Source organism: Narcine bancroftii, chromosome 7 (assembly GCF_036971445.1).
Source record: "Narcine bancroftii isolate sNarBan1 chromosome 7, sNarBan1.hap1, whole genome shotgun sequence".
In the NCBI taxonomy this organism is placed as follows: Eukaryota; Metazoa; Chordata; class Chondrichthyes; order Torpediniformes; family Narcinidae; genus Narcine; species Narcine bancroftii.
The window spans coordinates 35886927-35901740 of NC_091475.1; the positions used below are offsets into that span (position 1 = coordinate 35886927).

Sequence of the window (14814 nt, forward strand, 5' to 3'; positions counted from 1 at the left end):
CCCACTATCTCCATATCCCTTGATTCATAAACTGTCCAAAAATCTATTGACCTTTGTTTTAGGTGTACTCAATGACTGAGCATCTGAGATAGAGCATTCCAGATATTCACCTTTCTCTGAGCTCAGTTACCAATGGCCTGCTTCTTAATGTGAGGCTGTGACCATTGGTTCAAGATTCCTAAGCCAGGGTAAATGTGCTTCCTGTGTCCACACTGTCAAACCCTGTAACTTTCAATGATATCTCCTCCCTTTGTTCTTAATGTTACTGACAATTGATCCACTCCATCCAGTCTCCCCTCGTATGGCAAATCTACCATCCCTGGAACCAGGCACCTGGATCTTCATTGCACTCCTTCTGTGGTAAGCACATTATTTTCAGGAAAGGAGATCAGAGCTTTGCAGAATATTCTAGGCACAATCTCAACAAGACCCTCTATAATTGGAGTTAGACATCCAAACTCAAATCCTGTTGTAAAAAAGACCATTTGCCTTCAATTTTGAATCCTCTACGTCAAGTGTAATAGACATTGCCATCACTTGATTGCTTACAGGATGAGATCATCTAGACTTGCTCAACTTTTCACAGTGGGATGATGAGTCAGCATACCCTTCTCAACCTCAAGGCATTGCTAAAAATTCAGATTTCAGATTTATTAACAAAGTGCATACATGATATCACATACAACCCTGAGATTCTTTTGTTTTCCTGCAGGGATTCCTAATTGTTGAACATGGTAGGAAAGCAGAGGCAACTTTTGCTGGAGAAAATTGCATGTGGTGTTTAATGGATTTCTTCCACCAATGCAGAGAGCTATAAACTAGTTTGGAAGGGCTACCAAATGATGTTGCAAATGAAATGCCAGACATTGAATTTCTTTAGCAACTGTCATGAAAGAACTTAGTTTATTATCCCCTATTTTGAAACAATCATTCCCTTTGTACAGACTTTAATATTGCCAATACTACTTTATTTTCACAGTTTATTCATGGATAGGAACTCCTCCTCCCCAGGAGTTAAAGGCAGTAATCAACCTGGAGAGAAATATCTTGGGAACATAACATTAAATGCAATGTTTCCCTTTAATTTGCTTGGCCTCTTTAGTTCATGATTTATTATATTATTGAAACATCAGAGGTGGGGAATAAAGGCTGTATATTGGATTAACAATTAGAAATCATGGAATCATTGAATGGAACTTAATTAGTGCTTGGATATCTCTTGTTAGAATGTTTTACAGAAAAGAACAGTGCAATCCTGGATTTTCAATGCAGAGAGTAATGCTGGCTTAGAGAAAGTGAGAGCATAAACAATTATTTACCTGATTCAAAAATAATAATTTTTTTAAAGATAAAAGGGCAAGGAACAAACTATAGATTGACAGTTTTTCAGAATTTCTTTAAGTCCAAAACCTGAATGCTAAATGCAGTCAAGGTCTTTTGTGTCTTGGTGTTGCAGTTTTGAATATTTGTTGCAGCCACCTTGTTTATAGTTGCGTCACACCAGAAGCGAGTCAAGGGCTGCCAAACAGCATGGCAAGTGTATTTTAATGTTACTTGCACAACATTCATCTGCACATCGAAGGTCCAAACATTTCACTGACGTCTGAGAAAAGACTGGATACACAAAGGTCGTACTCTGGAATTTAGAAGAATGAGAGGGGTTCTTCCATGATTGTATTGAATGGTGGAACAGGCTCCCACACCTACATTTTATGATTCTATGAATAGTGAGAGCCCCGTTTTCAAGGAACCACTGGAGAATTGAGTCCTACTTCTATGTTAGTGACAGCTTCACTGTCTGTTTCTCTGCAGTCCAGGACATCAATCTCCCGGCAGATTACATGATTTTAATCAAGAAAATCTGCAGATGCTTGGGCCAAATGCAATACACAAGCGTACTGGAGATACCTTGCAGGTCACGCGGCATCTATAGGAAGGCTTGATACGTTTACTTCCTACAGATGCTGCCTGATTGGCTGAGTTTGTATTTCAGGTTATATGGTTTATCATTCCAATCATCTCCGCACCCCATTCCCAGTTTCACTTGGCCCCCTCTATCCCATTGCCCCTGGCCCAACACCAATAGCTTGTTCAATTCCTGTCCCGATGTGTGATTGAAAGCTGACAGATCTTTTGCACTACTGGTCAAAAGCAAATAGCTATCATTTATTTTCTTTTTCCTTTTATACTTAACTTTTTTTTTAAACCTTTTAGCAACTTAATGATACTTCTTGCTAGTGTGTTTTACATAACTGGGAAGCTGCAGCAGGTCAGGCTTTCATTGAATCTGCACATTGTACTTATGTATGTGACAATACACTCTTAATCATTCATACCTTGATAATCCTTACCCACAATGTTGCACATTTTCTTTATGGTCTTCTCCCATCACCACCTCCCTCTGAAAACAGCTCCCCCCCCCCCAACCAAGCCTTTTCTAACCCCCACTCCAGGTCTGAAATGGGAGTTGTGTCCTGTTGTCCATGCATCTTTGAGCTTGGGTGATTCTCCAGCAGAAAGGAGGCAGACGGGGGTGGGAGTGGACATAAAACTATCGTAAAAATCCTTTCCAGGATGTTTATGGATATTCCCATCATAAGAAAGATGAGCCTGCGCTGCCAATGAATAAGATCAGCTCTACTTACTCTCCTGTTTTCCCATAACCCTTATTTGCCCTGCTATTCAAAAATATTTCCTGATAAATGGGCCCCCTGTATAGCCATGGCCCAATTGAGGAGAACACTATCCAAGGCAGTGGGACCAGACAACATAGTTGATTGGGTACTGAAGGCCTGTGCAGACCAAGTGGCGGAGGTCTTTATGGACATCTTCAACACCTTCCTTCAGCAGACCATTGTCCTACAGATTTCAATACAACCAACATGATCCTGGTACCAAAGAGGGCAACAGTAACAAGCCTCAATGACTACAACCTCGTGGCACTGACCTCCACTATCATTAAATGCTTTGAGTGTCCAGTCATCCCACATATCAAAGTGCAACTCCCAGGGATGCTGGACCCATTTCAATTTGTCTACAGAAGAGAAGTTTCACTGATGATACTATTGCCTTGTCCCTCCATTCCAACTTGACCCATCTGGAGAACGATACTTCAAATGCCAGGCTGCAGTTATTTGACTTCAGCTCAGTGTTTAATGTAATCATACCCCAGAGGCTTGTGGAGCAGCTGTCCTCGCTGGGAATCAACACCTCTCTATGTAACTGGATTCTGGACTTCCTAATGGAAAGACCACAGTCTGTCTTGGATGGTAGCAGAACGTGGAGCACCATCACTCTGAGCACAGGCGCACCGCGGGGGGGTGTGCTCAGCCTGCTCCTGTTCACACAACTGACCCACAATTGTATGGCCAGATCTCACTCCAACAGCGTCATCATGTTTGCAGATGATACAACAGTAGTTGGCCTCATCAGCAACAATGATGAGTTGCACTACCGAGAATAGGTGGAAAATCTCATGATATGGTTTGAGAATTATAACCTGAGTAACAACATGGACAAGACAAAGAAGATGATTGTGGACTTCAGGAGGACCAGGAATGACCATCTTCCACTGCACATCAATAACTCAATAGTGAAGAGAGTGGAGAACACCAAGTTCCTTGGAGTCCACTTAACTAGTGAATTATCATGGACACACAACATCTCACTTGTCAGGAAAGCACAACAGTGACTACATTTCCTGAGAAGACTGAAGCAGGCAAGGCTACCTGCCACCATCGTGTCAACCTTCTACAGGAGTTCTATTGTGAGCGTCCCGGTCAGCTGCATCACAGTGTGATATGGTTGTTGTAAAAAACTGGATCACAGGACCATAAGAATGGCAGAGTGGATCTCCGGGGACTCCCTCCCCCCACCCCCCGCCATCGATGTGATCATTGTCTGAAGAGGGCATGCAAAATAATTGAGGACACATACCAGTCTAAACACAGAATCTTTCAGCTACTCCTGTTAGGAAACCCCTATCATGAAGTATCAGGAGCCAGCACCACCGCAGGCAGTGTGAAAAGTGAACCCACCAAAGGAACTACCCACATTAACCATCCTAGATTCCAACATTTACCAAACCATATTTATTTACTTTTATATATGTACTGTATATTTGTCCTGTGTATGTATTGCTTGTCTGTACGTGTGTTATATCCGGTGGTGTGCCTGCATATTTTGCACCGAGGACCGGAGAATGCTGTTTTGTCAGGTTGTACTTGTGCGATTGGGTGATAATAAATTTGAACTTAAATATACTTAATAAGGTTGCCTCTAATTTATTATGTGTTTACTTTTATTAAAAAAACACTTTAATCATCTTAGAGCAAAGACTGTGGGCATTTCCTCACAAATTCTTCCTCTGCCATCCCAGTATTCACAGTGAAGTTGCAGGAAGCATAAGATCTCTGAGACAAGAGGATGTATGGGCTGGTTATGGCTACGTAAGCTGTGTTTATTACAACAGCTAAGTGTCTAAAGATACAAATTTGCACATTTTCTAAGTGTTGATTTGCAACTCTTCACTTTATCCAGGAGTGCTTTACAATTTCTTTTTCTACCGTAAAGTACGTTCTCAGTAGTTTTTCTGAAAATGTAACCAACTCAATATTACAAATACCATAATTCTGCTTATTTTTCACCCTATGGTGTTGCTGAATGACAGGATTTCGACGTGCTTCATACCCTACTGCTTAAAGGCCAAGTGCCACCTTACACTAGTATGGTTTGGAAACTTGAATGGCCAAGAATGCAGAAGACTACTGAAAATGGCAGACATAATCAAGTCCAACACAGGCACTGACTCCCATCGACTGAAATCATCTACCTGAAGAAGCACCTCAGGAAGGCAGCCAACACCATAAGAAACCCATCACCATGGTCATGCTCTCTTCTTGCTGCTACTTCCAAGGGTAGGTGTTGGAGGAGCCTGGAACCAAGGAAGAATCTGTGTCATGGAGTCCCACGGCATGGCAACAGGCCCTTCAGCCCAACTGTGAGTGTCACTCTCCCAGGCTCTTGGCTGATGGGTCCCAGATGTTGCAAGGATGACTGGATTTCTCCATTGTCCAACTGCTTTGGTTCCCCTGTATTCAGTTTTGAACAGAAGAATTGCTGGGTTCTGCTGTTCAAACTGTACATATGAACTGAAATTCTTGCTGCAGCTGAACAGATACTGTGTTAAAAACTACAATAATCTACTTAACTGAATTCAAAAGACAATAAATACAAAAAGATAGATGATAATGATTCACAGTTATGCGAGTGCAAAAAAAAAAGTGACTTTGCAATAGTGTGGACAGTCCTTTTGTGGTGACAGGTGCATTTTTACATCAACCCTGGAGTTTCCTGGACACCTTTCCTGCTCTGGGCTGCCAAGTTTGCTGCCAGCCACTCGTAGCTTTAAAGGCAAATGTGGCAACCAGTGCTGAATCAACCGCTGCCAGTGAGTTTGTACTGCTTGAGACAGGAGTCTTCCATTAACTCTGTTAAAACTTACCTATGCTCTTCCAGTTGGGCCTTGGAATCTAACATAAACATCACCTAAAATATTAGAGACACACAGAAGACTGCACATGCCAGTATCTGAAGCTAAACACAATCTTCTGGAGGAACTCTGAGGGTTGAGCAGGCATCAGGTTTTAACTGTGTTTTTAACACAGTTAAAAACAAAGTACAGGTATACGATTCTTTATCCGGACATTTAAAATCCGGAAAGCTCCAAAATCTGGCAAGAGGGGAGAGAGGCGGCAGCACGAGTCGGGAGGGCAAGAGAATGGCAGCGCGAGTCAGACAGGCGAGTGGGAGGAGACCGGCAGCGCGAGTTGGGCGGGCAGCGGGAGTCAGGTGGGCAAGGGTGGGCGAGAGACTGGCAGCGCGAGTTGGGCGGCCGGGAGACCAGCAGCGCAAGTCGAGCGGGCGAGGGACTGGCAGCGCAAGTCGGGCAGGCGAGAGGGGGTGGGGGAGACGGCAGGGCGACTGGAAGGGGGTGGGGGTGGATATATGGCAGCACAATTCGGGAGGGCTTAAATCTGGCTTTCCGAAATCTGGAAAAATCCGAAATTCGGAACACACTGTCCCCTAAGGGTTCTGGATAAAGGATCGTGTACCTGTAACAAGATTAATCATAACAGTGGTCAAACTGGATTTCAACAGACAAATCAGAATCATTCACAATGACTTTCTGCCATTGCAGGAGCTGTGTCATCTCTGGTAATAATTTATTTCCTTGCTGAATGCCCAATCTGCTCTTGTTAAATGATTGTGGTTAGAAGCATAAGTGAGCTACTCTGTACCTGGAGCCAAGGTTTGCCCTTTGGTTAATCCATGGCTAATCTATTTGATGTCTCTACCTTTCTTTATTAAAACAAAAAGAGATCAGAAGTAAAAACAAAAAAATCTGCAGACAAAATAAAGATCAGTTTCAGCCTTGGATTTATGCAAATAAAGCACAGTTATTTAGGGAATGAGTTCTTAATGTCCGTAACCACAAGGTGTAAAAGATTAAGAGGCAAATGGGCCGAGCATGGTTGGCATGGACATTGGGCCAAAGGGCTTGTTTCTGTGCTGTAGCGCTCATTGACTTGATGGAGGATCAATGTGGGAAGGGTTTGGGCTGAGGGGGGTTTCTAATAGATGATAAACTGCACAAGAAGACAGTTTTAAATGTCCATTGACAGTAATTATTCAGAATTAATAGTGAGGTACAACAATTAATTAAGAATGCTGAACAGAATTATTTATGATGTGGAAAGACATTCCAAAAACCTCCATAAGAAGCATTATCCAGCAAAATTTGGCATTAACCCTAACCCATGAGTTTGGGATAGATGCCAAAAGTTTGCAGTTTATGATACTGCCTATAACCTTGGGTACCATTAGCCTTGGCAGAGTGCAAACTAAATTCACTAAAATGATGTTGGAACTAAAATGGTTCAATTTTACAAACATACACTGGATGTCTCCCCTTGACAGCAGGAGATTAACGATTTACCTTAATCTGAGTTTCTTAAAGAATTTGATAAGGGATTTCAGAGTTCATATTTATTGCCAGAACACATACATGGCATCACATACAACCCTGAGATTCCTTTCTCCTGCGGGCGCCGCAGAATTATCACTAATTGGTAGTGCAAAAAATAAACTACACAGCATAAAATGTAAACAAACAAAGAACTGTAACAGATAATGAATGTAAACAAACTGACAGAGAGAAAGTAAAGAAAATCAATGAAGTGCACAAATAAGAGACAGAAATTATCTCCTGTTTTGCTGATTCTTAAAACGAGAGCTAGGGGTCTAAAAATTGGACTGTATTGTACAATGTTAATGTTAGAAATCAAAATACTTGCCTCTTGTGCTCCTTTGGGGGTTTTCTTTGGACTCCAGACCCTCCCTTGCTTCCTTCACCTTTCTCCTGTCTGAGTCTCCCCTTCATTTTCTCCCTGATCTCTAGCCTGAACCCCAAGATATTTCTATTTGGTTTCCGTACAGTTGTTTTTTTTTGGTGACTTGCGAAGACTTAAATACCCCAAACTTTTAAAAAATCTAATTACCCTCAAATCATAGTGAGAATTCTTTAAACTGTCTCACTTAGCTCAAAAGTGAATGTCTCAGGTCTTCTCTATTAATCTAGAAAATATCTTCCAGCTCCCTTGCACACAATATACTGTGTCTTTAGGATCATCTCAATATTTGCTTCAATGAATTTTCATCCCTTCATATTCATCTTTAATAAATAGAATGAAAAATTTGGGCTCGAGCATTTTCCTGTAGAACACCATTTGTTTTGTTTCATCAGTAGAGAATGTTCTCTTTAACCTTTCTCTCTGTCTCCAGTTTTTAAATAATGTGTTTATTGTCATATACATTGTACAATGTACAAATGCACCAGAAGTTTTCAATGAGTAATGCCCTTATGTACTACTTTATGGCAGCACAAACTTTATGCCATCATCCATTTCAAAATAATTTTACCTTGGAGCTTCAATTGGGTTCAGTACAACCCAAGTCACGACATTTCTTGTGTCAATTAGATAGTCATAGCAAGGTGAATTCAAACCTTTTGAGCCCTTTGTAAATTACAGGAGTACTATTTTGGATTTCCTGGATTTTAGAAGTTTTCTTTTGAAAATGTAACAAATTCCAATCTGGTCTATCATTAAAGTCTGATCATTCCTCAAATAGTTATTATGTTTAATGACAACTTTCCCTCCCTTTTACATTTCTTGTTGAGCACAGATATGTGCCCTTTATAATCATAATTTGCAAGAACTTTTAATTTAAACCCACTTCTTGTGGACCTTTGGATTATTTGCTTGTAAACCCCAGTTAACAGTTTGTATTTTTCTGAACTAAACCTTTTTATTTGGTTTATGGTGATTCATGAAGACTTGAATACCCAAACATTTTGAGAAAAATACTTAAAATCGACAAACTGAAATTCAAATTGGATATCCGAGGTCTTCTTCACTAACTTAAAACAGTGCCTTTTGCTCCTAGATATGCAACCTTAATCTCTCAATCTTCCTATTTCCCCATTCCTGGCTGGATTTGTTCAGAATCTTAAAATTGCCTGACTCAAGTTCAAAATAATGTTCAAGATTTTCTTAATTGAGACAGACTGCATCTTCTTACTAAGAGTATTAATATCTGAGATGTCACCCACACCTTAATACTTCCTTCCTACTTCTCCATCAGCACATCATAAACTTAAATTATTTCTTATCACTGATCCTGTCAATGGGAAAAAGATTACAAGCTTGTATATCAGGAGTCAAATGCACAACATATACCAGCTCCCTCAGTCAGTGTCATTTTCAGATAATTTCTTTAAATGACAATGATTCCAAGATTTCATTATAAAGAAGACTGTGACAGAAATTCACCATATACATATGAATGCAAGAGTGCAGGGTTCTGGCACCTAATCTCATTATTATGCCAGATCTGCTGAGAATCTACAACAGGATTTTGCTCACCAAGTAGCGACACGGAATATCTTATTGGGGCCTGTCCAGTTGGATTGGCCTGCACAATCTGATGAGGAACTACTGGATTCAGCTTTAGATTGCAGCTCCACTGACATGACCTGGTCAGGTATGTGTGTTCAAAAGCCCAAGGATGTCCCTGCGCTTAAAGGGTTAACATATTAACAATTGTCTGCATGGAAGAAGGCCCTGGTGATGATCCAGATGAATGTAACTGTTAGTGTCCTCACCCTCTTTGCCAGCACTGCTAGCTCCTCTGCTCTTCCCACTCTTGCTTAACCTTTGCTTGTGAAGCGTGGAGGAATTAAGGGGCTTTTGCTCTTGACTTTGGTAGTTCAGAAATGGGGCACAGATGAAGTTGCTTCTTGGCTGGAGCTGCTCAGCTTGGGAGAATACAAAGAACGCTTCATCCGTCATGACATCCGAGGTTCTGAGCTATTACACCTGGAAAGGCGTGATCTGAAGGTACTTCCTTTAAAGTCCTTTGTGCTACATTTTCCCTTGTGTTTGTGCCCCTCCCCATCACCCCCCCTTCCCCAAATTCCTGCCCTCCTCACCCTCCCCCTGCAACTTAGGCCTCTGTTCTTTGCTGTGCTTTGGCTTGGCTTGCTGTATTCCATCATCTGGTGAAACTTAGCCATTGTCACCAATGTCCAATTATTTGCATGTGGAGCAGTTGAACACAAGACATTTTATTCATCATACCTGAAAGTATTTTTCTTTTTACTGCACATTATAAGTGTAAGAGATGCCCAACATAATCCCACAGTGATACCCTTTTGATTGGGGCATAGATGATGTGTTTCTACTGTTTTACCTGCTGTCTGTACTTTCTCTACCTTTTGTTTTGTAATCTCTCATACCTTCACTGTTCCTACAGCACTTGCTGTTTCTAGTGGAAAATCCATAAAGCCGTAGAGTTCCACAGCACAAAGCAGGCCTCTCGGTCCAACTAGTCCATGCTGACCAAGTTGCCCAGACAGTTAATCCCATCTACCTGCATGTAGCCCATCTCCCTCTTAATCTTTCCTATCCATGTATCTGAATGTCATTTAAAAATTACAGTTATTCCCACTTTTATTACTTCCTCTGGCTACTCATTCCAATTACCCACCACTCTTTGTGTGAAGAAAATGCCCCTCAGGACCCTTTTAAATCTTTCCCCTCTCACTTTAAATCCTTGCCTTCTAGTTTTAGATTGCCCTGTCCTGGGAAAAAGACTATGACTATTTGCCTTATCTATGCCCCCCTCATGATTTTATTTAAAAAAAAGATCACCCCAAAGCCTCTTAGATTTCAGAGAGAAAAGTTCTAGCCTACCTATCCAGCCCCTCCTCATAATTCAAGGCTCCCAGTCCCAGTAACATCCTCATGAATCCTTTCCTCACCCTTTACATCTTCATGATATCTTTCCCATAGCAGGGTGACCACAACTGTGCACAATACTCCAAGTGTAGTCTCACCAACGTCTTGTACAACTGGAACATGATGTCCCTGACCAATGAAGGCAAGCATGTCAAATGCCTTCTTTGCTATCTGTAAATAGAATGTACCTGTCCCCCTTAATCTTGAGTCAGTGATACAGCTTGTGACAAAGCCATCAGGTGGAGTGAGTGGGGCCACATCCCACCGTGGGATTAGACAGTGCTTCTCAATCCTAGACCCATGAGTCAGATAGTTGTCCAAAGATTTACTATCTGCCATGCAAGTCAAAGGTATTAATTAACTCTTTTAAATCAATTTATGGAAAATTCAATTGAATATACAGCAAAGACCCCATGTTTCAACTTGGCCATGCCATGCTCCAAACAAACCTTTCAATCTCCCTTCCACTAGTTCCTCATGTATTTTTTATAACTTTCTCCCTTCCTTGCCTCCGTCGACTTAAATAGATCTAAACTTGCAATGACAAAATCCACTTACCATATACTGTATAAAGTTTCCTCTGAATTTCTCTCAGGATTTTATCAATGATAATATTCTACTTATCGCCCTTATTTTAACACCTAAACAAATCTTACAGAAACTATCATGCCCCTTTGTAAATTTTAAAGATATCAGGAACAGAAAAGCCCTCTACCTGCTTCTCTTGATATTAATTGTAGGATCATCTCATTTGTAACATGATCCTTATGAATTCTAGAAATTTATTCACTCAACTCTTACAGAAATGTTGCTGTTTTGCTGAATGTGGGATAGAGTCATTCAGAGCTCACTTCTGCCTTCAGGACCAATCTCTTTTCAGTTCTTTTGCTGGGATTTTCCATGGTATAAACTATGTAACTGCCCATGGGATAAACAGTTTCATTTTTACTCCAGGTATAAAATCCCCCTAATGACAACATCAGCAATGCAATGTGTACAATTTGTCAGCAATGCGATTTTCCACTTCATTGGCCTGAACTGAAGCCAGATTTTGCTAACTCCATTTAAAGGACCAACACTCAAACAGTATCCATTGTTTACCTTTGAGGTTTGAGAGCTCCTGAGGTCGAAGATGCAGCCTTACACCTTTTCCTGGACTTTTGCCCTTGGAGATCAGGATGACAGTAAACTTGATCATTTTTGACATTGGCCACTGACCTCAGCCACATCCCACACTTTGCTGTTCCTTGCTGCTTTAGATAGACAGGTCACCCAAACTCTCCAAACTAAAAGAGATGGGATATCATCAACTTTCCCCTTTTTATTCAACACCAGTGGCCAAGAGTTAGGCAGCTCCAATGACTGATGGAATTTTGCCCAGAGCACTTGCTGTTTTTATTTCACCTTATGCAATGAAAGAAGTCTCAAGGTATACTAGAGGCAGACTGGGGAAATCAAAAGATTTGTCAAAAAGTAGATTTGAGAAGGACTTCCTTGAAGACAGAAAGGAAGATGGTAGGGCAGTGAGAACTAAATGAAGCATCTTAATGCCCAGAACATAGTGACTAAATCAGTCCCTGTCTGTGCTGGACACAAACAGGGATGGGTGAGTAATTCAGAGTGTGGAGAGTTGGCATTGTTTTTGAGTCACAATTCAAATAGGAACAGAAGTTGGCATTTAAACTTTTCGAGCCCATTCCGGTGTTCAACAAGATTGTGTCTGCTCTGTGACCTAACTTAATGGCCTTAACATCTGTGCCTAACAGAATTCTCAGATTTAAACTCAACAGTCGACCTACCCTTAGTTGTGATTTATGGAAAGGAATTCCCAATCTCTGCCACCTTCTTCTTGAGTAAAAGTGTTTCTCAACCATTCCTGAAAGAGTTGCCTCTAGTTTTTAGAGATTTTTTTAGAGAAACCGTTTTGGTCATTGGAAGCAAATATCATTCTGGTATATCCACAGTGTAGTCCTTGCAAAGCCAATATATCCTTAAAATATCTGATATTTTCCTTACAATATAAAATGAGGCCATTTGGCTCTTCAAGACCAAGAGAGCTTACAGAGCAATCCTCTTCCTTCACTGATTTTCCTTCTCCCTCGGTTCCTATCACTTCTCCTCAAGATTCTGCCACTCACCTGTACATGAGGGATAATTTAGTTTCTCTGACATTCCAATCCATGGGGGAAGGAACCAGAGCACCCAAACGAATTTCAGAGAACATGCAAAGTTCTCACAGACTGCTCCAGTGGGCAGGATTGAACCCAAGATCACTGAAGTAGTGAGGTAGTAACTCTGTTAGCTCCACCACTATGCTGCCCCTAAGGTAGTAAAGCACTACTCAGGGCTGTTTGTAGATTTCAAGGCCAAGTACCATTAAAGGGGAAACAGGAGCAGGATCAAGATATTTAATTAGTTCATCGTTGATCTGTATCTTAACTCTGTGGGGTGGCTTTAGAGCTCCAACTATTAATGCAAAACTATTTAAATCCCAGTTTAGAAGTTTTCAATCAAGCCCCAAATGCTTGTGGAGAAGAATTCCAGATCCCTCTATGTGAACAAGAGTTTTTTAAATGCTGAATAAAATGCTTGAAATGTTCTTAGTATAATGCAATATTGTCAACTTAGAGCATTGTGAGTGTAGAAATGCAATCTCAATGACCTGAATCTTGAAAGGCCTACAGGGACATCATTAGTCTGCATATTGGAGACTCGGAATGGACTTTTGACAGCAGAAATGAAGTGAAAATGTACTCTACTGTCCAAGACTGGAGCTCAGCACTGAGCAAGCAGTCAGGAGCTGGGTCTTCTTGAGTTGGAACCCAAGGAGCCCACATGAACTCAATGAATCATGGCCTCATCCTCACTGAGTTTCAGCTGTAGTGCTTTCTGCATCATCCAGACCTCCACATCAGACCAGAAGCAAACAAGGAAAGGCAAGAAGACTACGCTTCTCTGCTTGAAGGTTTAGATCAGTGGAAGAGTAACCAAATTGAACTTGCAGGGTGTCACCACCATACAAATGAGGACTATCTCCCTTTTTAGACTCGTAACAAGTAGTTGACAAAAATAGGGTTGGGATACTGGAGAGTCACTCTCAGAAAATGACATCTCTAGAGGAAAGGGAGACTCCAGTGATCTTCTCGATGGTTTTAATGATCTTCTGTATAGACTTCCAGTCTAATGCTCTGCAGCTACCATATGACTCAATGATGCAGCCAGACAAGACACTCTCAATTGTGCTCCTGTAAAAGGCTGTCAAGATGAGGCCCGGTAGCCTTGCCCTCCTCAGGCACCTTAGAAAGTGCTAAGGCTCCCTGGCTAATGAGGTGTTGTGGACCCAGGGGATAGGCCATCCTTTATATGTATACCAAAGAATTTTGTGCTCTCTACCCTCTCCATGGCAGAACCATTGATACGTAGAGGCGAATGGTCGACTTTCGTCCTCCTGAAATCCACAATCATCTCCTTTGTCTTGTCCACGTTGAGACTCAGGTTGTTGTTCTTGCACTATTTTACAAGCCTTTCAACTTCCATTCTGTAATGTAACACATGATTGTTGTTGATAAGGTCAACTACTGTTGTATCATTCATAGATTTGATGATTCTGTTAGAACAGAATCTGGCAGTGCAGTTGTGAGTCAGCAGGTGTGAACAGTAGAGGGCTGGGCCCATAGCCCTGAGATGCACCAGTACTCAACATGATGGAGGTTAAGGCTTTGCTACCAACCCAGACGAACTGTGGACTTTCTGTCAAGAAGTTCAGAATCCATTTGCAGATAGGGGTGTTGAGTCCCAGCAGGGACAGTTTATCCACCAGTCTCTCAGGTATTATCATGTTGAATGCAAAGTTGAAGTCAAAGAAAAACAACCTGGCATAAGAGGCTTCGTTCTCTTGCTGGGTCAGGACAGGCTGGAGGATCAAGGCTATCACCTCTCCTGTGGACTGGTTTGAACAGTTGTCAAACCGGAATGGGTCCAATGTCAGTGGAAGGTGTGGTTTGATGAGTTCCGTCACCAGACACTCAAACCACTTCATAATCTTCAACGTCAGTGTCGCTGGGAGATAGTCATTTAGTTCAGTTACCATTACTCTCTTGAGCACGGGGATGATGGTAGCTGCCATGAATACGGCTAAGGAAATTTGGAACTGTCTCTTCAAAAAAAACCATCTGAGGCAGGGGAGTTCATTGAAAATTCATGATTGATTGATTTGACTCAAGTAAACCGATTGAAGTTTACAAACCAAAATGGTAATTGCAAGTGAAACAAGGAGCAGCAGTGATCTAACTAGATGACAGGACAGATCATTAAATCAATGTTCCAAGTTGTATTTTTTTCAACAGTGTTTGCTGTAGCTTGTTATATTGCTCTAGTTAGATGGTGATTTGGTGTTAAACGTTCTTTTGGTTTATGTGTAGCTTGGAGAACCTTGGATACAAGGCTTTGCCTGAAT

At 41.4% G+C, this 14814-nt stretch overlaps 1 protein-coding gene across 14 annotated transcripts in view; it reads left to right on the plus strand.

The window, feature by feature from the left end:
- dgkh (diacylglycerol kinase, eta) overlaps positions 1 to 14814 on the plus strand; it is a 516150-nt gene that overhangs the window by 361694 nt on the left and 139642 nt on the right. For 6 of the 14 annotated variants that reach the window (XM_069889606.1, XM_069889602.1, XM_069889607.1 and 3 more), the window contains one exon: positions 9328 to 9458. The exons of 5 other annotated variants lie outside the window; for them this stretch is intronic. In XM_069889606.1, coding sequence (XP_069745707.1) covers positions 9328 to 9458 — 131 coding nt within the window. Of the gene's footprint in view, positions 1 to 290; positions 361 to 4669; positions 5529 to 9327; positions 9459 to 14814 lie in introns of those variants that run through there. 3 more of the 14 variants (XM_069889608.1, XM_069889609.1, XM_069889611.1) reach the window with 3 other exon arrangements.